General features: G+C 42.5%; 1 protein-coding gene across 7 annotated transcripts; it reads right to left on the bottom strand.

Moving 5' to 3' along the window:
• LOC122616127 (anion exchange protein 3) lies at positions 1 to 23,397 on the bottom strand. Of its 7 annotated transcripts, none has more exons than XM_043791443.1 (14): positions 22,715 to 23,397; positions 14,551 to 14,815; positions 6,822 to 6,969; positions 6,498 to 6,762; positions 6,196 to 6,325; positions 5,750 to 5,911; positions 5,440 to 5,682; positions 5,235 to 5,375; positions 4,936 to 4,953; positions 3,664 to 3,861; positions 1,840 to 3,593; positions 1,578 to 1,772; positions 1,289 to 1,517; positions 1 to 1,228 (listed from the first exon to the last, which is right to left on the bottom strand). In XM_043791443.1, the coding sequence occupies exons 2-14, from the start codon at positions 14,626 to 14,628 to the stop codon at positions 1,154 to 1,156; spliced, it is 3,636 nt and encodes a 1,211-aa protein (XP_043647378.1). In that variant the 5' UTR covers positions 14,629 to 14,815; positions 22,715 to 23,397; the 3' UTR covers positions 1 to 1,153. The 7 variants fall into 7 exon arrangements, with proteins under 7 accessions (XP_043647378.1, XP_043647373.1, XP_043647376.1 ...); XM_043791438.1 differs by lacking the exon at positions 4,936 to 4,953 and adding an exon at positions 4,556 to 4,756; XM_043791441.1 differs by lacking the exon at positions 4,936 to 4,953 and adding an exon at positions 4,556 to 4,756 and having other exon boundaries at positions 23,270 to 23,289.
• Between the last annotated feature and the right edge of the window lie 3,065 nt (positions 23,398 to 26,462).

The raw sequence follows: 26,462 nt of genomic DNA, 5'->3' as shown, positions 1-26,462 counted from the left end.
TTTGGGATTTTCATATTTTATTTGAATTTGAATAAACAATACTAGACAACAACTACTTAGAAATAAGTACAAGTTCATACATACAAGTTACATAAAAATAGTTTGGGTTTGGCCTCAGCTCAACGCTGCTCCGAACAAATAATCATTGAATCGAACCATATAGTATATGCGGGTGTATATAACATAGTCATGTATAAGTACAATGTGTTTGTGTGTGTTGGATTTTTGTGTTTTTTAGTTTTTCAATAACCTGACTACAAGTACATAGAAGGCAAAGTTACAGCGGCCACTTCAAGCGCAAAGCATTTACTTTAAAAGAAAGCTTCGGTTGAAGTGCTTAAAACGATTTTGTTATAAACAATTGTTCGTTCGATCTTAAGGGGGAGGTTTTTGTGTGTGTTTGACACTAATTATCACTACGCCAGTTGAAGTTAAATAGTTTACGGGTTTTCTCTTAGTTTTCCACGCTGGGATTGCTTCGATTTGATAGGTCTAAGCCAAGTTTATAATAGTTTTGTGTATATGCAAATGCAATTATTGCTAATAATACATGCGAGTCTCCAACGGAGTTCATAATTTGTTCCTCTCGTTGGTTTCTTTTGCGTGTGATGCAATCATTGTGTGACGCTCCTTTCCGTGGGAAGGATATTTTTGTCTAATTCTGACAAGTCAGAGGTAACGATTTGAACATTTGATAAACCAGCAACCAATTTTGTTGGCCTCAAAAATATGATTTTTGTTCTCTGCTCCACCAAGTCATTCTGGCTAATAATCTAATTTGTCTCTTGATTTCAGTTGCAAGTTAGGTACACGATTCCGCCTTCTTCTGCAGCTTCAACCGCTTTCAATCACAAAGTGCAGACCCCGCAAATATATATTATACAAATATGTATAATGCTATATATGCTCTGGGTTATTCAGGTGTGTGTGTAGATTTGTGTGTGGCTTGTCTCTAAATACTAATTGCAGGTAGTTCGTTAACGCTTTCACACCACACAAATATATCGCATTTGTATTTGTATTGTTTTAGTTTTGTTTTTCCTTGCTTTGCTCTTTCATTTGCTATTGTGATTTTGTTTTTGGGCCAGCGTAAAACTTGGCTTGGCTTTAATACTTTCAATCTAACACTAATTAAGTTCCCAACAATCCAATCCTATGCTGGTATGTTGGTTTGTTCATAGAAATCGGGCTCGTCGTCGTCGTTCTTCTTCATCTCGCTGCCATCCAACTGAAAGAGTGCGAAACCATTAATTAAAATGTTCTTCAAATTGGATTTGAAATATATTACCGCTTCAATTTCCTCTGGTTTATAGAGTTTTGTCAAATTTTGCCGTATGGGCACCATCATAATCAGGAAGAAGGGGAAAGCCAGCGAGAATTGAGACGACTTCACAGACCAGAGGAGTACCAGGCACAGCACCTGGATGGTGGTAAATAGATGCAGCTTCCAAGGACGCAATCGCTTCACATATGGTGTGGGTGGATAGTGCTTCACCGGCATGAAATACAGTCTTATTCTGTGGCACAAAAAATGGTTATTATATATATTAATATTGAAATTTATATGCCTTGCTTACCGTTCGAACAACTGCACTCCGCTCATGGAGGCCACTCCCATGTACAAGAAGACTCCAAAGAGCACGGCCATGGGAATCAGCCGAAGGAGCGGAGCCATCAGCACCGACAGACCAATCATCAGGCATACAAAGAATCCGGACAGGCGCTGCTCCTTAACATCAACGATCCTGGGCGATTCACCAGGAGCATGCGTGCTGTTCAACAAAATAGGGAATTAATTCTAAATGGCTCTGCTAATAATGGACGCCCATCTGAACTTACCGTGACATAATGGTGACGGAGGACACGTGAGTCACGGATCTCACAGTGGCGGCACAATGCCAGGGCATTCCAAATATGCCACAGGCGCAGTTGAGCAGGCAAAGCAGCACAATATCCCAGTGGAGGCCAGAACCCTTCTTTAAGCCACGATCAGGTTTATCCACAATAAGCTCGGAGATCTGCGACTCCATAAAGATGAGGATATAAACGAGCAGGGCAGGTATCACACAAGCGAATGGTATCCACGTGGAGGAGGTATCGAAGCCGATGTACCAGCCACGCTTGGAGGGATCGCTGGGCGACAGACCCTCCGGAACCACCAGTTTCTCCGTGTACACAGCCGGCACCAGGTAGTCCACCAGCACGAATATGGCAATGGAAATTGGTACACCGAAATCGCCGATGGCACGACGAGCATTACGACCCAAGAAGTGGGAATTACGGAAGAGCTTCAGGTAGTAGGCAACCACGAAAGTGGCCAATGTCAAGATGGTGCAGAATAAAGCGGTATTCGGCTGATTTTTGGGCAATGGTGGCGGACCAATGGGCATGGCTGTCGTGGATATGTTCATCACCATCTGCGTAATATTCGCTGTAACACTCGCCGTCGCATTGAGTAGGCTTCCATTGGTGGCATGTTCGTGGGCGACCAACGTGGGCGGAGGGAGATTGTAGTCAGAAAGCAGGGGATTTTCCTTGTAGATCGAAATCAGTTTCATGAATGTTTCCACAATATAGATGAGCGTGATCAGGGCCGAGAATATCTCCTGAGTGAATCTCGTTAGGAGACGCACATACACGCTGCCCTCGAAGGCGGATACAGTCAGGGCTATTATAATCAGCCATACTCCAACGTAAACCCTTAAGGACAAGAAATCAAACTCATGTTGCGTACAGAACACCATGAGGGCTTCGTCGAAGAGCAGCAGTGGTCCGGTGGTTCCGATGATCACGAGTGGTTGGCAGGACAGACAATGGAAGACAATGCCCACCAGGGAGCACGAGATCAGCGTCTCCGAGATACCAATCCAGCTGTTTGTCTTAGCGGAAACAAGACCTCCAAATGTGATAGCCGTTGAGAGGCAGGCGAAATACATAAAGATGGTGGCAGCCAGGGTTTCGGTGTTCAGGCCATCGAGTATATCACTCTTGTACATGGGCATTCTGCGTTTCAGATCGTTCCTCAAACCACCCCAAAGACGTCCAGTTTTCTCTAGGGGACTAGGTTTCTTCTTCTTTCGGCCATTGTCATCATCGGAGTCGCCATCACCACCACCATCTCCTCCGCCAATTGTAAATCCAATGGCTCCCAGGGTTTGCTTCTCCAGCAATGCCTTCTCCTCATCCTTGCCAATCTTAATCATCTCACTGTCTCGCTTCACCTGCAGCGCCTTGATCTTTCGCGTGCGAATCCAATCCTTCTTGGCCTTCAACTCTTCGAAGGGCAAGAGATCGTGGCGATCCCAATTACCGGGCGGCAGGACGATGGAATCGTCCAGGAACTCATTGATGGCCGATAGCAGATCCTTGCGATCATCAGCTTTGTAGGCAATGGAGTGGAAGTGCTCGTTAGCCATCAGCGTGGAGATGGAACGACCCACTTCATGGTAGTCCAAATCGAAGTTGCGAGGTCCCAAAAGCACAAACATGAATCTCACTGGGACAGGAACCTCGGTCAACGTGGGCATCAGAACACCCTCCGACAGACGGACAAAGGCAATGGTGGGCTGCTCCAGGAACTCGACAGCACCAACCTTTTGGGATTAAAGTAATTGTATGATTAGTAAATAAAGAAAAGGTTTTAAAACAAAGACTAGGTTTTACCAGCACTGTGGTGGCTTCAGCACCCGCTGGAATCCTCTTGAGGATGGTGTCATTTTGCAGCTTCTTGAGATCCTCCTGTGACGAGGAGTACATATCGTCCTTCATGTCGATCTTAAGCTCATTGCTGCGCTTGCTGCCTCCAATTTCGGCGGCCGGCATTATCTTGATCTTCTTGTCATCCGTGCCTCCAGACAAATTCTGTGGAACATTCGATTTCAATTTAAGTAAGGTATAATCTTAAGAATGATTTACTAACTGGGGAACATTAAGCAAGCTTCACATGCAAAGCTGGTGCCAAAACACTGGACACAAGGTATACATCAAAGTCGTGCAACTGAACAAAATCGGAATATAAAGTAGAAAGTAGAATAGAGTGCGGTCTAGGGCAGCAGTAGAGTCTAGAGTAGCGAATGGAGGGGATCTAAGGTACTTGAACAACACAGTCACAATCACAATTGAGAACTTGCCAATCGTGGAGGTGGAGAGCACACATAAAAACAGTGGTTCTAAAGGGGGAGAAGGGCTACGGAACTGGGCTAAAACGTGGTGGGGCTAAAAAGAAACATCGCGAGTTCTATAAGCGCAGTTCGGCTGCTTTCGACTCCATTTAAGCCAGGGAATGAAGCCATTTTAAAATATTTGTTACCAATACCTTAGTCTTAGGGGTACAGATAACATATTGTTTAAACTCATTTTAATCCGAATAGAAACACGCAATTATTATAAGAGAAACTGTTTGAATGATGCTACAAAAAATATACGTTAATTTGTTAAGTAATACTTTAATCAGTCATCTGATTTATCATAACCCCCACTACTTTTTGGTTTCATTCCCTGGCTCGGGGAGCGGAGTTCGAAAGGAGGGGAGTCTTAGGGGGTTCTAGTTCATTACACCCAGGTAGGACATCGTGGAGTGGCGCCGGTGATCAATGGCTGCCGCTGCAGCGGTGGCTGTGGCCACGTTGAGCATCGCCGCGTTGGGCGGAGCGCTGGAGGTGACGCAGATGCTCCTCCTGGCCTTGGCCAGGTTGCGAGGTGGTGGCTGCGCCTGCTGGAACGGCTGGTGCGAGGAGTCCGCACCCATCCATAGAAACTATTGTTTTTTTTCGAGTGCACGAGGTTTTTGTGTTTGATTTGGTTTTTGTGGCGAAAGAAATCAATTAACGCACAAGAAAGATAGAAATTGAAGAGATACACAAAAGTTTTGGACAAAGCGGCGTTTCATAAGTTATCTGTACGATCATGTCTATATACAATTTAGCTGTTCATTACCGATTTGGGTATAAGTTGCTGTTGTTGTTGATGTTGTCGTTAATATTATTGTTGATGTTGGTGTACGATACGAGTTGTGAGTCATGAGATGGCAGAAATAGACAAGAAGATAATGACCACGATCATGGGAATTAACAAACTTTTGTCACAATTGTCACTGAAAGCCAATTATTTATAGCGTACAGGCATGATGTCAATAGTTAAATGGTTGGATAATACGATATTGGAATGACAAGAAGGCATCGGAGGTGTTAGCGAACCATTTGGATGATTGGATATTGGCGAGGGGATGATCTCACCTGCAGGCTGGTGTAGCTGTTGTACTTCCTCTTGGTGAAGGGCAGCACACCCTGGTGTTCGTTGACATGGCGATGGCGCAGGAGCAGCGAACGCATCACCGACGGCTTGTCGTTTATGTCAATCAAGTCCTCGATCACCATCTAAAGGGTTGATGTTTGAATAGATTAATTAAATCAGAATATATTTGGATGAAAAATAACTCACCTGTTCTACCACGCGGTAGGCCACGGCAGGCAGGTCCTTCTCGTTGAGATCGAGCAGGACAACGCCCGTTTCCAGGCAGCGACGCAAATTGAGCAGCGAGTGGAAGGAGAGGGAGGCAACATGGGGCTTGCCCCAGCGATCGGAGCCCTCCTCCACGTCCTCCTCATATTTGATCCAGCGAGCCGTCTCCTTCCATTCGCGATCCTCGCCCACGCCCGTGAGCTCATCCAATTGCACAAAGATCTATTTGCCAGGGATATTTGTATCAATTAAAAATGTAATATGGCATACGGATTGTACTTGTACTTACCTCATGAGGACTGTGGTCCACTTCGGGCTTCTTGTTGGTGAAGGGGGAAATCGTTATTTGGGGCAATTCGCGCAACTTGATGGATGAGTGATGGATCTTATGGCGGCGCAGGGCACGCGGGTCGTCCGAACGATGTGATCTCAGCTCGTTGAGATCAGCCTCCTATAAGTGGGAACAAAAACAAGAGATTAGATCTAGAACTTGGGGTTTCATTTAGGATCTGTTTATTTGGGGCTAAGGGCACGGCCAAGGATAAGATGGTCAACCTGTTTAGCCGGCATTTGGCCATTTGTCTACAGGTGCATCCGTATGTTTTTGGTGAGTTAGCAATGAGAGTTGGAGAGATACAATAGCTGGTTTAGTTAGATGATCTCAACTACGGTTAGTGGGGTTTGGGGTTCTAGGTGGGAATCGTTTACTGGACTGAGTGTTCAGTGTGTCCCTACCTCCAATGCCGTGTCCTCAGGCTGCACAGAGATGCGACGCGCACCTGCATCACCGTTTTCCTCGAGCTTGTTTTTGGATTCCACGCTGTCCTGATGTGAGAATTTACGATGTCTATAATACTGATGGCGGCTGCAAGTATATTTTCAATTTGAATTGTAAATTGTACATTACATCTTAGAAGGTTTTCTTATATTGCGTATACGTATTGTTGTCTCATAAGGCAGACATTACTAATACGCAGTGTTGTCCGTGAGTTTCATTCAACTCTATTACAAAGTGAATACACTTTGACCATATTTACCTTCTTCTGCGTTTACGTTCGTGCGATTGATCCGTGGGCTGTTCATCATAGCTCAAACTGGGCGGTGTGATGACAATCTTCTTTTTGCCACCAAACTGGACGTGCTTCTCGTCCACCGAGTTGTCCGAGTGGTCGCCGTGTCCGGCTCTCTCCGAGACTAGCGGGAAGTCCTCGGGGATGTCATCGTAGTTTTGTGCATTGTTCAAAGGCTCCGTTTGGCTCTCGTACTCCGAGTCCTCCTCGATGTTCAGATCGTTTGTGCGAACTGCAAAAACATATAATTAAGTATAAGCTGGTTTTAAACCAAACCCAGTGGGCACCTACTGCTATTCTTTTTGCGGGATCCAATGGGCAGTTGGGAGTTGTCCTGAAAGGTGTTCACATCGAACTTGTCCTTGCGCGCACTGTTGCCGGCAAAGACCTTGTCCATTTCCGAGTCCAGCAGCACCTCGTCGGGATCCTCATTGCCGGACTGTAAAATAACAAAACATATATATACATATACCAATTGTAGTTACTCAATTGCTTTCATGCGTTTGGTCACGTTGTGCATGAGTCAAGTCGTCGCAAATACTTTTCAATTAAGAATCTATAGGGGAAAACAAAGTCAGACAAGTCATGTGACTCGCAGCATTATTGTCCCTCGTCACGAGTCTTTCGTCATGTTGACGATCGGCGGAAAAGTGGAAAACACTTTGGGGGGCAAGAACAATTGCGGAGCAAACGTCGCTCTGCGCACATTAATCATCTGTCATCAAGTGCGATCGCACGCATTTGAGGGCCTTTAAGAGCCAAACATTCCAACATAATAACCCGTGCATTTGGGCATGAGAATCAAACTGGATTCACTGGGCGTCGTTCTTAATTGGTTTTAATCGATCTCAATTGATTCCCATAGTGACGAAGGCATTGATTGCGCACTTCTCTCAATCATCATCATTAGCATCAATATCAACATCAGCTGGCAAAGCAAAAATATGTATTTTTCATCGCCCGATTATTGCCAATTGTTTTGTGGCTATCAAATTACAAATATAAGAAAAATCTGAAATTGTTCATTGAAAATCACTGAAGAGGTTGCTGGCCATTCAATTTCACCTCTTCCGACTTTTCTGAGAAATTGTGACTTGCCTTGTGATTTCAACACAAATGTTGCTGTTAAGAACCACGTTTGGGGAGAAAACATTATGAGTATTAGCTTATACTTCCCATTTTACCATTACAAAAACAGACCCATAAATTATATTTACCATTTGCACACCAAATTTCCATGCAACTAGTCAACATCTCCAGCTCTTATGACTCCTCTTTGGGAGCTTAAGGTGCCCGAGTGTTTTCCTAGTCTTGTTTACTAAGTCAACATGGAAATTATCGAATGCTTAGATGTACATAGGTACATAAATGCAAATGGAATTAACTAAATGCGATTGCGACCCCCGAGCGGACGAAGGACTACCGATTGGCAGTTGGGTCAGGTTTGCAACTGTTGAATATTTGATGGCAACTTTAATACACTGGGCGAGCGTATCCTTGACAATTACATTCTACATTCACTTCCTGATAAGCCGTGGGGCAGATAAGGGCGGAAACAAAAGGTAAACAGAGTTTCAGTTTGTGTTTATAAATAGACTCGAATTTAATAACGCTGAGAGCCTGCACGTGGGAACGCCAATGTGTCCACCGACTGGCAGCCGCAGGAAAGGAAGACCAACGACCAACGACCAAGTGTCTGTGGGTTGGTTTCTGTGGGTTGGTTTCTGTGGGTTGGTTTATGTGGGCTGATAGTGGGTGTGAGTGGGAGTGAGTGGGTGGCGTTTGCATGTGATAAGCTGGAGCGTAACACGCCGTGTTACGTTAATTAATCGATAAACACTAAGTTGTCCCATAATGGCTTTCATACTAATGCTGCCTGTGCCCGATCATTATGAAGTTGTTGGCATTGCTGATTTACAGATACGAACAGGCGGCAGGCAGCCAGGCAGTCAGGCAGTAAAAGTATTTTGTCATTCAGCTATTAGCTTGATGCCCATCATAATGTGGCTACAAGCCGCAGCTACATAAGCCCCCAAAAAACCGCCCACAAGCAAAAGTGTAAACCACCCACTTGCCACCCATCGTTCAGGTAACAGAACGTCGCACTTTGTGCAGCATGTCAGCGGCGCTTATCACAAATAATCGATGGATGGTATGTTCTGGCCTCAACCCCGTCGACATGCCACGCCCACCGCTAACCGCCCACCGCCCACTGCCCCGCCTCCCAGTCGTCTGAGCTGTCAATTCACGTTGTTGTTTGTTTAGCGTTCCGAGTGGAGCTAAATGAGTATGCACGGGTCATACTCCTATCCCAAATGCACACAGTAGCTGGCCAAAGAAATAGGAGCCCCATGAGATCATCCGCAGTGGATATTTCGGTGGGGAAAATGACTGAAACATAATATTATATTTGTACGACTCCAAAGTTAATGTTATGTAATCAGCAGCAGTTGCTACAAAATGCGCGCTATGCTCATTTGGCTAAATAACTGATAGCTGATACCTGATAATTGTAGTTAAATTCCTAAAATAGGTGCATTTAAATGAATATAAAGCATGAAACTATAATGAGATTTAATTTAAAGTTCAGCAAATCAAGCTTTTCATATCAAATTACATATGTGCACATGAATTCCTTCCACCTCCTGACTTCCACAGCATTTTACTTTCAATTTGCATAACACATCCTGAGCTCCACAAGCATATGCGTTCTGCGCTGACATTTACTTCTCATTTTGCTCTATTTTGTTCTATTTTAGAGAAAAGCCCCCCTCGAGAACTCGGTGCACCTAGTCGCTTGACAAGCGTTGTGAGCAGACACAGTCACAGTCACAGTCGCAGTCGCAGTCACAGTCACCGGAATGCCGTCACTTCGTGCGTGTAAGCAGTTTAGAGACCGCAGCCACCCCCAACTTCGAGTTGGGGGCCAAGAATAAGTTGAGCCGAGTTCGCGGAGTGTTTCTGATGTGATTTGACATCTGCGAGGCGGCAAGCGAGCGGCAGCACGTGACTTACAAGTCATAAGCAAGTTGAGTGCTCGTGGCCTAAACAACTTTTTGTCCAACTTGCCAAATTGAATCAAATTGCGGCTAAAGCGAAACTTGTTAAGATTTTGCCAGTTGCGAGCTGTGAGCTGTGAGCTGCAAGTTGCCAACTGTTGTTGTTATCGTCATCGTCGGTGAGGTGAATAAGTTTTTACACTTGGCCCGCACAGCAGATTAAAAGTTGGTCCGCTGGCGTATATCGCGTAAACTTTGTATTTATTGGAAAACTGTTTGAGCTGCCAAAAGAAAGTCGAATGGGGAACTGGAAATTGCCAAAGTTTATATAAGCCTCAAAAATAAGACACAAAAATGCTGTCTAAAATACGTAAAGAAATTGATCTCATGAGATTAGGTATTTTAAAATAATAGTTGAAATAATATTGGACAAACCTAATAACTTTTAAATATTTAAATTTATGGCCTGCTCAATAGCCGAGTTTAAACATTAAATTCCGAAATGGTCATGTTTTCGTCTCTTCAGCTTTATCGTTAATAATTTTTTGACTTTTTTATGGTGGTAGTCCAACATTTGGCCATAACTAACATGCTCATAAAAAAGCGTGCAAATGTTGGGAAAACGGTAACCGTTTAACTTTGCATTTAACTTCTGACTTTGAGTTGGATATATTTATGCATGTATACACAAAAGTTTTTATTTGTTTGCAGCTGTCGAGTTATTTTTTGTGTCCATGGCCTCTGCATAATTTCGTTGATTTTCGGTGGCCCGTTTTTCCTACGCACTAAGGTTATTTTTTTCCATTTCCATTTCATATTTTTTGTTGTTTGTTTGCACAAATTAACGATGCTTCTATATTTCGCTTTTGTCTGACAGCCTGTTCGCAATAGTGTGTGTGTTTGTGTGTAAAGTGTATTTGTGTGCGAAGTGTATTTGTGTGTATCTGTGTTAATTTAATGTGAATTCCGCAGCGGAAATGCTCCCACAAGCGCAAGAGCAACGGAGAAAAGTGGAAAAGCGTAAAAGTGGGTACAGGACGCCGGCGGGTCAAGGGTCAGGGGGCGGAGGGCGGGTGGCGGGGCGCGGCGAGACGTACACGTGCGAAAGGTTAAACTGGTCAAAGGCACTGGCGTTAAAGCGTCGTATACGTAATCTGTTGATGGGAAATCATGCTGACAATGCTGCTCACCCACTAAACGTTTATATATTCACACACTATAGCTTCGCACAATAGAAAAGTGTTGCATACTTCAAGGTCAGTGGATGGCATTCCATGTGTGTGTGAGTGCGTGTGTGTGTGTGTGCGTTGCTATTGTGTGTGGGAGAGCTGTTGGCAATAAATAGCCGAAGCCTACTCTATTTAGTATCCTGCGGCCGAAAATGAATAGAACATTTTCCAGGAAATGTGCTGAATTTTATGGGAATTTTGTGGTGTGAGAAGTGGTTCAAACTGTACCGGAAATGCTCCGGAAATTGGAAGGGGTTTTATGGGAATTTCTTTTGATAAGGAAAATTATTGAAAAGGAACGTTTTCTGAGCATGGAAAGTAACAGTTATGTATTACTGAATCCATTAAATGTTCAACACTAAAAACTTTGTAATTATTTAAAAGGCTTCCCCACGAACTACAACCTGTGACACTAAGAGGCTTATATAACTTTCAATAAACGAAACTTGTACAAAACTTAAATTAAAGCCCACCCAAGTTGGCTGCCTTAAGGAAAAGTTCGGTGAAAACCTTTTGTTTAACCACACAGGTGTGATGCAGAATAAATAATGCATGAACTGCTAAATAATTCTCAACATTTGTATAATGCCGACAAATTGGAAACACGAAACCGCAAAATCCCCTTCAAGCAGTCAATCATTCAGCAATCCGGCAAACCGAAATGAAACTCGGTTATTATTGGTAATTTTTAAGATGCCACACACGAAAAAAAAACAAAAAACACCTTGAAATGTATATGTTTGGGTATTTGGGTATGTAAAGCCATATTTGTAACCGCAAATGTGTAACACACACGTGTGTGCAGGGAGGTTGACTCCTGTCGCTTGGGTAACATTTTCCGTAACATTTCTGTGTGCTTTTCACTGCCGCTGAGCCGTTTTATTGCCCCAAAAAGTATGCAACACCCAAAACGAATTTCCTCCGGAATTCATAGTCGTATATATGTGTGTGTGTATGTGTATATATGCAAAGGATCTTTGAGTTTGGTTGCCTGTGGCACCCTAAAAGGCCAACTCACTTGTTGGGCCCATCTGCCAACTTTTCGAGTAATAATTTCACCAAAAAAATAAAAAGGACAGGACCCGTAAGTGAAAAGGCTTTTCCCATTTTCTGTGCGAAATGGTATATATGAAAGCGAAATGTGTGTCTGCTTGGGCTCTTTTGAAACCAATTTCAAGGTTGTGTGCTCTTGAAAAGTTTGTGTGTGTGCGTTTTTGATTAACATTATAGATCAAACAAGCTAGGCTAGTTAGTTATTCGCATTACCTTGAGGGCTCCTATTTTGCTTGCAAAACTTTCGATCACGTTTGCTAGTTTGGTAATTGGGTTGTTTTTCTTCCTCTCACGCAAAAACCTTTTTGCCTGTTGCACTTTGACCCGCGAGTTATGCGGAGAATATATATATATGTATATATCTGTTTTTAAGGCCAAATATGGGCCAGTTCCGTTGTCTGGGAAGGCTGCCCAGCAAATGAGGAGCCATGCTGCTTGTGGCTGCTGCCTGCTGCCTGCTGCTGCTGTTACCTGATTTCTGGCCCAGTGCGCAGGCGTTGGCCAAAAGCGCGCGTATAACGGTAGAACAGGCCGCTCAGCTGGCAGCGCTGCAGCGTTTCGGCCACGCTCAGCTGATTCTCAGGGACGCCACGGCAGGAGGGCTTTACTATGTGCCACCACCACCCCCCATCCACCCACTATCCACCAGGATACGCTGCTGCCGCCGCCTCTGCTGCTGCTTCTGACGTAAATCGGAATGCAGTTTTCGAAGCAGAAAGCTTCGCAGCAGGCCAAAAGCTTTGGCAGCTCAGCATTTTTTTGCCCCCACCCACACACTGGTGCATAATTAATGGCAAAGCTTTTGCGCTCGCAGGACCTCCCGATGATGGTCAAGGCCGCTCAAGGCCAACACTTGGTGTTTTGTGTATGGCCCACAAAGATGGGGCGTTTGAGTGTTTATGTGTGTGGGTGTGCAAAAAAGCTCTGCTTTCTTTTTTCGCCATGCACAAAAATCTATTCACTTGATGGCACTTTGAACAGCACGCCAGTACATTAGGGCTCATTAGCTAGCCACCCATATATGTATGTATGAAGGCGTGTGTGTGTGAGTGTGTGTTTTGGGTAATTACCGATAACAGGCGAGTTGTAATGGCTAATTGAGTCACAGGCCTCTACAGTGCAGCTCAAGATGAGAGTTCATCCTTGGGCAACCTGAATTATGTAAGGCCATTAACATTAAATGGATTGCGATGGATGACAGCAGCAATAATTGATTGATTGTTGCCATACGTAATAAATATTTAATAGGCAACGATAGGGGGGTATATCCTTTGATAGTATCAGCAAATTTGATTAATGCTGAAAGTAATGTGGGCTATAAATCAATCGTTACACTAGCTTGCTAAATTATGAGCCAAATTTATGATGTACACAAATTACCAGCAGCAGATATTCTGCTTTTATGCACATTTAAGGTTACTAATAACCATTTGTAATTACTGATGTTTAAGAATATACATTTCAAGAAGGTTCTATGTGTTTGAAGGTGCATATTACTATAAAGAAACTGCATTCTAGATCATTCCATTTCGAATGTTGCATCTAAATCATGGCATACTTTGTGGTGCAATTAAGTTAATTGAGGTTGCTGCTCCCACGGCTACTGCAACTCGATGCTTTCACCTGGCCAGGTGTCAATGAATTGATTGCGACTACAATTCCGCCGTAGTCGTACTATTACTTTTCATTGTCAATGTCATAGAGTGAGTGCCAAAGCTACGGCCTTCACCGCGAATATCGATTTCCCGTTCTGTGTTGGTGAGTGTAAATAGGTGATGTGTGCGCTTCATTTGAATGCGAGTGAGTGTGTCTGGCTAGCTTCCCGTTACCGTTATTGCCAACTGTCAGTTGCCAATTGCTAGTTGCCAGTTGCACAATTAAAATGCGTTTACTTCGACGCTTTTAGCGTTTAGCCTTTAAGCTGACAACTTGTTGTCGCCCTCCAGCCACACACACCACACACTGCGTATACGTAATGTTGAATGCTGGCAAAAAGGCGAGCACAAAAGCGGCACTTTAACATGAATGAATGCATGATTAGGCACACTGATCTACTCCCAGCACTCGAACACACGAGCACACGAAACTGAAATCGAAATTGAAATTGAAAATGAAACCGACATCGATTTGCTGGAAACTGGTTCCAAAATTGTGTCACTTGGTAGCTGGCGGGCATTTTTGCCGGTGTGGCCCAAAAACAACGGACACACTCCGGAAATGTGTAGAAAAGTAAACAACTGCGAAACAACAGAGACCACAGCAAAAAAATCAATAACAATTACTTGACATTACCGTGTGGGCTAGCGATTGAATTATTTACAAATTCGCATTAGCAAAAAATAAAAAAAAAGTACAGTACATTTTAAAAGTGATTTATTTAATGGAAAACTACCAACGGCAGTACACTTGTATAATCAATTTTTCGTATATATACGTATTCTTTCAACACACTAAGCGAATAGTTTGTGGAGAACCTTGACGGGGTAAAAGTTTTATCGGGATCATCATCATCAGGCGGAGAATGAGCTCACTCCCACATTTGCCTAATTAATTTCCCAGCCCAAAAGCAATGCATTAGGTGGAAGTATCTACAGTTAATCTATCGATACATAGGAAATGCAACTAAGATCTGGTGAAAGTAATTGCCTTTCTTTCAAGGCAATATTAATTTTGCACACACTATGTTGATCCGAGATCAGCTGAGGTTTTATTATACAATATATTTATAATATTACTCACCTTCTTTTTGGTATTAAAGCCCAGGAAGGATAGTTTGCGGACATTATTCTCCCTGCCGCTGGCCGAACTGAAGCTCATCTTGAGTGTTGCTTTTTAAAGTTTTGGTTTAATTTGGATCCAATCCCAGGATATAGGGGTTCTTAAAGGCGCTTATTTGATGATCAGGCAATGCAATGGCATCGGGGTGATGGTGAGCTTGGTAATTTGCTGCGGCCACTGTGGATGCTCCAAGAATCTCGGCATTCGGGGCAGCGAATTCAACGCCCTGAAAGTAAAAACAACAAATTAATAAATAAATTAAGAAAAGAAGAAAAGTCAAAAAGTCGAACAAACAGAGGCGAGTGGATGGAACGCAGTTTCATTAATAAACAACTTCGACTGTTGCTGGTATTGTGGGTTTTTTGTCACTGCTAAGGAGGCCAATTGAACGAAAAATATAAGTACCGAGCGCAATAAAAACCATTCGACGCGACTCAATTAAAGTTAAATGGCAGCCACACGCACGGCAAAGGGGCAAAAGGCGGCTGAGGGGGCTGCGGGGGGCGGGTCGGTGAAGCACGCGACTTTCGTTGACGGCTCTTGATCAATTTGCGTTATTTGAGCACTCAATTATTATTCGGGAACTCGAGGGGCAATGAATGTGGCAATCGACGCCCCAAGGCGGTGTTCTTTGACGATCCGAACGCTCAGTTAACGATCTGCATCTCCGTTTTCAGTGAAACAGCAGTGCACAGAAAGAAAATCTATCAATCTTGCTATATACCAACGAACACTTTCACCATTTTGGCTAACCACAAACTTAATACAAGTACAAATGTTCTGTTTGCTCTACTTTCGCGAAGAAAATACTTTTCTTGTTTCGGTGTCTCGGTGGTTTCATATCAAAATTATGATAATTAAATCAGTTCCGTGCCTATCAACACATTCTATTTATTATAACAGAATTGCCATTTTTAAACATCATTCCTTGTGTCACATGCCTAAATTTAACTCAATTGTGTGCGATATGATTAATCGCCGTCTTATCGAATTAAACTAGCAATAAGTGAAGTGAGCAAAAAAATACTTCGAAAAATTGTCACAGTTTTATGGCTGGTTTTTCGAAAGAACTACGTTATAGTCTACAAGCCATTAAATTGTTAAACAGTAAACATAGTCAGTTAGCTTTCTTGGTTCTTAAATTTCCTTTGCCTCTCTGAAATACATAATTGATTTGTTATTTAATTCATTAAAACAACTCTGCCAATTCCTAATCCCAAATACTTCTCTCGTGTGTTATTTATTATTATGTTTCTATTAGCAATCACCGATCTAGTTAATCGTAAAACACACTGTCATCTGACTGAAATGCAAACCATAATTTACGTCAATAATGGGCGCCGCCTGTTCGTAAAGATAGCAGCCCCTTCGATTTGGGGCGTGGCAAGCGTTGAACCTAAAACGGCAATCAACCGAAACAAACACAAACACAATTGAGCCCTAGAGTTGCTGTCCGGTGTTAAATGTTACGTGTCCGCAGGTCCTTAATAATGCAGTAGGTAACTAAGTAGGTAGGCACCTGTTTGGTGTTGGGTATCTGCGGCAGTACAGGCGGACTGGCAGGATAAGTGGACTGGCAGGACAACAGGAGAATGGCCAACTACTGAACGCGAGGAATACGAGTTACACAAATTCAATTAGGCACCGGCACCGGATGGCTATTGGCTGGCCATTGGTTTGCACGACGGATGCAATCGCGAACAGCTGGCCACTGGGGCGTATACGCGATATTCAGGACACTCGAAACCGACGAGGCTTGCTCCGTGGCGTACGAATGCCGTGTGAACCTGTTGCGGCTGCGAATGCGCTGATTTATGTGAGCTTCTTTCTGCCGCCAAGAACGCTTGAAAAGTGAGCCGCCGCCAACCGAAGTAGCAACGAACTGCGAAAAACGCCCTCAACGCTCCACTGTTTGCGTGTATTGGTATGGTGTTTGTAACTGTATATGTATCTGTATCTGTGTCTATGTCGGTATCTGTATCTGTGAGTGAGGAGCAGCGCTTCGTTCCGTATCGTATATCGCGTAGACAATCCAACATGAGTCTCGTGCTTAACTTAGCCCGTCCTATTAACCGTTTTTTGTCTGCCAACCCACAAATTTTCACTTCGTCGCGTTGATTATGTAAGAAAATGTGACTGGTTTTGGTGTTCCATGTGTGCCTTGTGCCTTGGATATTCCGCCTTGTTTGCCATATGTTCCTTGATAAAAACTGATGTGTCTCCCTCGGTCTGACCATGGATTAACGTTAAGTTGCTGTGCAAACAAAAGTTTGGCTTTTGGCAACCTTGATATTGCCTCGCGTCTGCTGGGTGCTGAAAACTGGGTGGCATGTTACGGTAAACGCTATTAACTAATAAAAGGATTTCAAAGTTGATCAATGGCTGAATTCGTGCGGAAGCTCTTCCAAGGTTGCTGTATAAATATTTGAACACCCATTCCATCATTTCGCCGCCTTCTTGGGTATTCTTGATAAATCCCTAAATTGCTTCGTTTATTATTGGCATTTATACTTGCTATCTGAACTTTTTGAAGCTTCAACTTCGGCAGTTTAGTTGTAGTTTTAACGTTGTTTTGCACGGTCTTTGTTTAAATTTTGACTAACTAATTATTTATTAGTTAAATAAGTCCTAACCCCAAACGACTTTACGAAATAGGTAACATGTTAACCAATTTATTAGATGCAATATTTTCACCATTATATATAAAGCCGACACTTAAGAAACTATTATGAACGGTATGTAAATATATAAATGTCTGAAGTATTATTCCAGAAGAAGTAGTACAACCTGATAAGGTTATACAAAACCCAAAAATAGCCAGAGTTTAAGATCAATCTAGACCTATTTTTGTTTCGACCAACTCAGCTGACTGGTATCTGTTTTTTCTAGAGCGATTGATCGCGGATCGCGTGATTCTAACCGAATTCGATACGATAAAGTGCACGTAGCCGAGGGAAAACAAATAAATTTACACATTTTATGGCCCGCACAAGGAAAGCAGACGGATGGATGGCAGTCAGTTGCATGTTATCAAAATTAGAGGCAACTTATAACTTAACTTATAAATCTATAAGACACTTGAGGCGAACAGAATGGTCGGAACGCCGCTGGTCGCTGTTCGCTGGTAACCATAAAATCCAAAGGTGTTACAATTTAAAACCCCAAAAAGTTCCGTGGCCCAAAAGGGAGGGAGTGGAGTGGAGTGGAGCAGTGAAAATTAACGTGGTGATCAATTTTATGGGTTCATTAGCGTGCGCTGGCGAAATGACGCCAAACGATCGATCGTACGACGGTCTGACTTAATTTTGATTTAAATTATTTGTTTGTATATACGTATAACGTATAACGCATAACGCATACGTTAGCGGGTATCAAAAAAGAACCGCCTACACCTTTAACACTCTTATCTGGCCACTGGGGCTAGCCATTCATTTCGATTTCGATTCCCGATTCCAGATACAGATCGCAGCGCAGCCAGTTTACTTAAGCAATTGACAGTAATGTATGGGATTTGCCGCACGGCAGCCACATAAATTATCAAATTGTCTATTATGTGTCGTGTTCCGAAATTGATTTGATTTAACCCCAAAGACACGTCAATTAGCCGCCTGCCGATAGGATGATATATGGCCACCGAGGGCTTTAAATAGCCAAGTTGCTTATGTAATCAGCCGAAACAAGTCTGCGCCTTATCAGTCGAGTCTCGTGCGACGTCTCCTTATCAAATGGCGGTTTCTTTCACACCCTTTGCCACCAAATCCATCCAGTTTCAACCGGTTTCTGGCAGTCAGCTGCAGTTGCGCGAATCCTGCTTCTCTGCCGCTAAATGCCACAGAACTTTGCATTCACGTGCTGCCCGAACAAGTTGCAAACCGGTTTTGCTTTTTGGTTTTTTTTAGTTTTTTTGTCGGTCGACCAAATTGCAACAGTCAGCGGTGCAAAAGGCAGCTGCAACTGGAATTGCAACTGCAGCTGACATTGAACTTGAAAGCACTCAAGCGCCTCGAACTCACTCCCATATCTCAACTCTACCGGAAAGTGGGATTTTGGTTTTATTGTTTCCACAACAGCGAAACGCTGGCGTTTCGAACCCACTCGAACATATAAATGTCAGTTTAAAAGGCACTCGAGATATACCATATATACTATAATACCCGGTTACCTGCAATGTCGAAATGTCGTTAGCGATGCCGGCAATTAAACAGAAGTGTGCCCTTATAATATTTTTGAATATATGAGTGCACAAAATTTATATTTGATAATTGGAAACGCATTGTTTAAGTGCCGCCATAAATCATGTGCGATCATAAATACTTGTTTTCAACGATCCACAGACTGATTACCAAGCCCTCCAGGTGCGATTCATTACTATAAACTATACTTAAATCACACAAATGGCTAGTTCAAGTGCACTTATTGGAATAGGTTAGTAATCGCACAATTGCAGTTTACAATTGAATTGAAAGGCGTGAATAATGATTCAGAGTTCTGCTCAAAAGCGTAATACTATCAAGTGCTGTTTGTTACAGTAGCTAAACTAGCAAATAATTGCGGTTATCGCACATGGCTCAAAGTGGATTACTACACAAAGCATTTACATGGCTATTAACAGAAAAATAGCACACTAAATTTAATGAGCATTTATTAATGCATAAGTAAGCGTTTCAAACATGGCACAGAGCTCATATTAAATAGTTTTCATAATTTTTACTTCAAAGTTAACATTTTTTGGGGAAATACATATATGTGGACTACACTTTTATCAAGTACCGTGCAACTTTCCACTTGGGTGACAATATTGACCATATTGTCGCGGCCTTGAAGGATTTATGATCGGCAGTTTGTTCGTCTGTTCAAAGGTTCAAAGCACTTCAAATCAATTGCATGCGAAACACGACACTCGACTCGAATCGAAATGAAAACATTTGGCAACGCTCCATCGCACACACAAAACCTAAGGCTGACATTCAATTCCAATTCCAACTGCAAATATAGAACCGAACCGCATTTCAATTAGGCCATTGCAGTTGTAGTTTAACTAGTGACTAAACGCTCTTCGCACTGCAAAAAGACGCAAAGATCGATGACCGTTGTGGCGGTTTTTACGACGAACTTTATGTTTGTAAACCAATTAACTACTTTTTCCTGCCGTTTACTTATATTTCCTCTGCCGATAAGCAATTCTCGTCAGCTGTTTTAAAAATACGATCTGTTTTTTCTAGAGTGTGCATATGGTTTTCCTCAGAATTTGCGTTTCTTAGCCGCAACGAACGAAGTCGGCAGAGTATTTATTTTCTTTTGTTTTGTAAATCACACTCCGAGAATGCCCATATCAATATCCAGACATGGGCGTAGCAAACGGGGATCTAGTATCTTTATCATATCCGGAACGAAACGCTGCGCTTATGACTGATTGACCAACTGTCGGCGACTTTGCTTTCATGACTCATGCGCATTTTTCAGCGTGGCGAAATGGGATGCCTTATCTTGAGGGAGTTTTCGTACGATAATGACTACTTTGGAGCTCCAACTGAATGTTCCGTAACAATTCGGAGTTCAAACTGAATGTTGCGTAACAATTGACTAGCGTGTATCTTTAAGTTTAAGCAGGTGTGGCTGTTTCATTAATTAACTTTACTAAGCAAAACAATCAAAATATACAAGATTAAGAAACTTCTGAACATTAATATTAATTTTGAATTTTAAGTTTGCTTGCATCTGTTTGTTATTATACAAAAGTGATACTAAACTATATGAATTTCCAACTTAATAAACATGAAGAGTGATATGTTTACTGGATATCACCCGTACCCCTTTTTGTGTACGCCCCTGTTTTTACCGGGTAGCGGGTACCGGGATACCGGGTACTTTCTCAATATCAGCTTCTGATATTAAATACTTCAATTTGCTGGCCCCTGTAAACATTCCGTGTATCGTTCGCAGAAACAATAAATACAACTCTCGAAACACGCAAAATTACAACAGCAGATTCGCCACAAGTTGTGTAAACAAAAGTGCAGAGCAACAATTATAGCCACTGCAGAAGGGGCAATAACAATAAAACCCAACTTTAAGCGTCATGATACATTTTGGTTAAATATCAGCCAAGAACACCAAAAACTAGAAAATGCAGAAACAGCAAAAAAAACAACAAAAAAAAAAAAGAAAATAACCACCCAAGTTGAGATAAACAAATTCTAGTTAACATTGTGTGTTTATCGTGTGCGGGTCGCGACTGCAGCATAGAACTTGAACAAAGGGGGTTGGACCGGGGGGAAAGCCAAATTATTGAGCCATTACTCACCAGCTGAAACCCCATGGTCGGAACAGGGCAAGGGGAGAGGGGGGGCGTTTAGAGCGGGATGGTGCCTAGCACAAATATCTTTCAACACGGCGACAAAATAGGAACAGCATCGAAGTTGGACACTCATTGGGTTTTCTGCGGCACTGTTAAAAGTCCTTATCAGTACGATATTCAACGATAACTTGGAATATCAAAACAAATTCAGACGATCAAACTTCAAATATAGGACAATACATAGGGGTCATTACTTGCTTTTATTTCTGCACAAGAATCTAGAAATTTCTTATAGAAAAGTCTATGAAACAGAATTGCAATATTATTATACAAGAAGTTTCTACCAAAAGTTATTAGGTTCATGTATGAGAATTGAGAATCTCGAGATATTTCTTATAACTATGAATAACTATGAATCATTAAAGTGATTTAGCAATCAAATGCGATTGTAAATAGACCATTTAAAATAGTTTTAACAAGTTTTTAGAAATTATCTGCGGACTTAGTATCATTAGGGTGTGGTACTTTACTTTCCTTATCGAATAGTTGCCAAACATTTAAGTTGGTCGACCGCTGTCCCCGTTTTTCGCAGTGCAGGCGAGAAAGTGCAACAGCGATTCACGTGCTGCGCAAAATGGATGGGCGGAGTGCCGAGAGGGGGCGGGGTCCAAAAAGGCGTCCAACGGGGGACTTGGAGCACACTCAGTGCTGATAGCAGGAATTCCCCCCGAAAAGTGGAGTTTTCGGTGCTTTCCGCCCCTGTTGTTGCTCTTGTTGTTTGTGGAAATTTGCATAAAAAGCAGACAAACTTAGCATAAAGCGCCGCGGGGAATGGAAGACAAACAGTGGGTATTGGAGGTGGAGAAAGGGGGAAACGAAAAGAAAGGGGGGTGGCGGGAAGGGGAAACGAGAACGTAGCACTACGTGCCCGGTACAACTGAAACAGTGTTAGCTTGTCGAACAAAACCAAGCAAAACAAAAACAAAAAAAAAGAGAAAAAAAAGAAGGCAAAAATCAAGAATACAAAGAAAAACGTACTACACCGCCCCTGGTTAGAGATAGAGATCCAAAATAGAACCAGTTTCAAAGAACAAAGTTTCGCAGTCACATGCTGCAGTTGCTCTCGGGACCTGACTTGATTTATTTCCTCTGGCTGCTCAATAATTTGACCGTCAGCAATTGAGGAATTGAGAAACCTGGCCGAAAAGTTTTTGGCCAAACAAAACAGCCGGCGTGCAAATGGCATTTAAACAATATTTAGTTCCCGTAATTCCGTAATTGTTTTCGGCGTCGAGTAAATTTCGCATTTTCTTTGACACTTTTCCAACTGCGAAAAAGCCCAGTAAATGTTTATTCCTACACATCGAAAATTCGGATACAGAATTTGACATTTATATAAGATCCTAGATATCACATAACTTGAGTTCCCTGCTTGAGTAATTTATTTTTAAAAATGTCAAAGCTAAATACTATATGGATTTCTTGTTTTTGTAGCGACGTTTTAAAGTACCAGAATTAGATTAAATTGTTATACTACAAGTTTTTTGTAAATAAACAACAAAAAAAAATTCCTAATAATTTCCGATTTTAACCTTTTTTATTTTATATACTGGCATTTTAAAAAATAACCTTTAGTAGATTACAATTTTTTTCGGTGTGTGGGAAATGCGACAGAAAGTCAAAATATCCACAATTCAAAGATCTTTCGCACGAAAATAGCCGCAGACAGAAGAGCAAAAACAACGATAACGTCAGACCAAAGTGAATTTTATAATTGACACGTACTTTAGGTATTCTTTTACTTTTTACTACTGATTTTTTTTTTACCTTTTACTCGGCCACGGGCGCCAACAACAACAACAAATGCGAGCACTGATGACGTCGCTGCTTGGCGAAATTCGAAAATTTTCCACTGTGCCTCAGACACAGCTCGTTGATTGGCATAAAGGGTTTTTCTTCAACCTTGATCTTGCGGAGTCAACTTCCTGCTTTTATGTTTTGCCTCTTTTTTTTAATTTTAAAGATTTATTTTTTTTGTTTTAATTTTACGCGGCGCTGACAACAAACCAATTGAACGGAGGAAGACAGAGCGAGAGCGCGATATATTTTGGGGGCGAAACACACACACAAACACACACACGCGTGCTGGCTGGAGAGGAAGAAAGAAGACCGGGAGCGAACGCGTCGATAAAAACAACAGACGATAAAGCAGAGGGCAATGACGAAACACGCAAAAATTGGCAGGAAAGGGCAACAATAACAACGGCGCTTCTTTGTCGTAGTTGTTGTTGTTATTGTTGCGTGCGCGCACGGTGGTGGTGGAACCTTTGTATAGTTTTCTATACTTTTTACTCTGTATTTTCTTATATGTATTTCGCGTACGTTTTACGACTTTCTGTGTTTCGTCGCAAACTTGAACTTGGCGGCGAGCTCTAAAAATATTATCCGCCTTTTATCCGCAGTTTCTGTGTTTCCGTGCGAGCAGCAGCACGTTTCCGAACGTAATGATTTACAGTTCCTGCCGCAGCACGTTTTTAACCGGAGCGATCGACGGCGAATTTGGCGGCGAAGAGAAGAGCGTTTTCAATTTGCCTCTCTTAAATCGATTGCGAAGAGAAGCAAAACATATGAATTTATATTTTTATATAAACAAATGTTTAATTATTTGCAATGTAGCATGAAATAACAAAGTTAAGCTGATAAATGCATAATTTATACTTTTTTGTTGTTATTACGATTAATATTAATTAATATTAAGTAAGAATATGAGTTATCATCTTTATTTTATGCAATTATTTGGTTAAAAATGTTTTAATTGTGGTTCATTGTTTCTGTTTCAGTTTGTTTTGAGTACCAAATGTAAATTTCAAATGTAACAAAAGTGTTAATAAATTGTTTGTACGCAGGATGCACTACTTAACCCTTCACAGGGACACGTTTCGGACCCCCGCCGATGGGGATTGGTTGCGTTATCTATTAATATCACTGCGTTTAATTTGTTATCTAAAAATAAATAGCACTGCCTGGAAATGACAATATTGGCTCAGCAATTCACGCAATGCAAATTAGCCGACTGCGACGCTCTAATTGACTGATTTGCATTTGAAATGAGAGGCGACAATCGAAATCGATCGGTTTGCGTTTTTGTTTTTTAGTTGTTGGTTTGTGGTTTCTGGATTTTGTTAGGAACTGTGTGACACTTGTTGAGTGCCAAACGGCGGGCCATAATTTTTTACCAACGTCTACATGTCGAATCATTTTGATTGCGGGCTTATACTTGAATATTTATGACGTACAATTGAGCCAAATAATGATTAAAATCCGCCAGCATATGGGTGTTAACTTTGGGGGCGAGCTAGCAGCAATGATAAGGCCCAAAAACACAAAGCTTTCCAGCGAGCGAAAAAGAGTAATTTTTCGACTTTCCAATGGGGCTTTTCCGATAGCTACCTACATACGTCAGAGTTCAATTAGCTGTGAAAATATTAATTTTATATTGATTGTCACAATTCACAAGCACTCGCTAATTGATCCGCAATGTGGTGCGAAATTTTGGTCATTTCAACAAATTAATTGTGGTCTATTTGACGGCTATATCATTTCGATCGAGTGGCGATAGGAAAATTTATGGCCAAGCCGTCAAGTCGCAGGGCTTTGGTATATAAGACTTATAAATTAAATGTCAAGATTGGCCGCACTTCACCCTTTCACGCAATTCGCACGATTAAAAGTCCATTAGTTGATAAGCGAAAAATTACTCATACGCATGGCACGCGATATGCCCACCTGGCCTAGCTAAGGGTTAAGCCCAGCCTGAAAGCAGACCACGATAATTGCGAGACCAAGTGGGCGCCTAAAAGTAGGCAACGCCGAACGATAACAAGCGTTTTAGCCTTGCAAGCGGAAATAGGTAAACAATGGAAAACTCACTCAAGCATTGAGCGCATTTTCAGCGCAGGCGTCGCTGCCGTGGTGAAAAGCTCCATTTCCCTCGAGTTGTCCCAAAACTGTTGCTATCAGCTGCGGTTTCTCTTGTTGTTGCCGTTGTTGTTGCCTTGCTGGACGTTGGACTGCATCTTCATTTTATCATTTGATTTACCCTGCTAAACTTCAACAATGCTCACTTCCGTCGCCCAAAGGCGAACTAGCAGAATGTTCACCTGCAAGCCCTGCCGTTTCTGTTTGTATTTGAGTTATGCGGAGCGTGGGGCGAGGGGCGTGGGAGGGGGGCAGGTGGAGCTGGAAAATGCCCAAGGGTTTATGGGAAACTATCTTTTTTCAATTTCCCCGCTCAACGACTGCCCGCTCCTTCACTCTTCCACTCCTCCTGCGAATACTGCCCACATAAAGCGGAAATGGAAGTTTTGTAAATGTTTTCTTTTGTATTTCTTTGCAGTTACCCATATGCCCGCTGTCGTGCACTGCGAGAAAATCATTGAGTTCCAATGGATGGCGTAAATCGAAGCTAAGCATGTTGATACTTACATTTCAATCAATGTGTATGTTTGCTCACATAGATTCCGAATACTTGGATGTACATTAATAAAATTACCTACACGATATAATATTTATGAAGTATACTTTGCCAAAATGCTACAAATAACCTGAGATTGTGATATTTTCTCCGCCTGCAGGCACCACAAACACAAACGCAACACGGCGCCTTTGAAAGATGAGCGAAAATGGATCTAGTAGTAATAGGAGAGTGTGGTGAACGGTGAATCGGGGAGGGGGCAGTGAATGGTGGGGTGGTGCCTCGGTGGGTGATGGGGCGGTGGGCGGTGGGTGGTGGTGGGGCGTAGAAAGTTGACTGGAGAGGTGGTGTGTGAAGAACCACATGGCCGGCAACTCGTGCACTTTAGTTTTTGGCTTGCAAGTGTTGTTCCTATTTTTTTATGACACTTGACGCTCAGCCAAGCCATTCGGTGGGTGGTTCGTTGGATCCTCTTCTGCTCAGTGGGTGGTGCACTGTGCTGTTCTGGTTGTTATGGGTGGTGGTGGTGGTGGTGGTGGTGGTGCTGAACTCCTGAGCTGCCTGAGCTGCTGGTTGGCAACGGTCTCCGTCATTGTTCGGTTTCCTTTGCACCTTTTGCCTGCCAGGGGGCTTCATTCGGTTTGCCTTTTCCTGCATTGATAAGAAAGTGCTTTTTAATAGCCCTACACAGTCGGGTATTTGTACACAAAGGAAAGGGTGTATGGAATGCGGTGTCAAAGGGCGGATTTGATTGAATTTGGTTGAATTTGATTGAACTCGATTGTGCATATGAAATGGCGCTGGAGTTGCATTGTCCACGTCTTCAATTTTGCCATTAAAGAGAGCAAGGGATTTTGCTTAGAAGGCAATACAATTGAAGCATATTTCGAAGCTTACTTATGTGGCTTTATGACTGAGAACTTCGTTTGCTGGCACTGTAAAGTGAGGCACAACCCGTACGCAATTGAGACGCATAAACAATGGTCTGTGAATCACAATTCATTCACTTGTTTCTCTCACTACCACCACAATTTGTGGAGCTGAAAGCCCAGCTGTTTGGTAGAAGAGCGAGCTTTTCCAGCGCCACGATCGCAGCTTTGT

This window comes from Drosophila teissieri, chromosome 3L, assembly GCF_016746235.2.
Source record: "Drosophila teissieri strain GT53w chromosome 3L, Prin_Dtei_1.1, whole genome shotgun sequence".
NCBI classification, from domain to species: Eukaryota; Metazoa; Arthropoda; class Insecta; order Diptera; family Drosophilidae; genus Drosophila; species Drosophila teissieri.
This window is presented reverse-complemented; position numbering and strand designations above follow the sequence as displayed.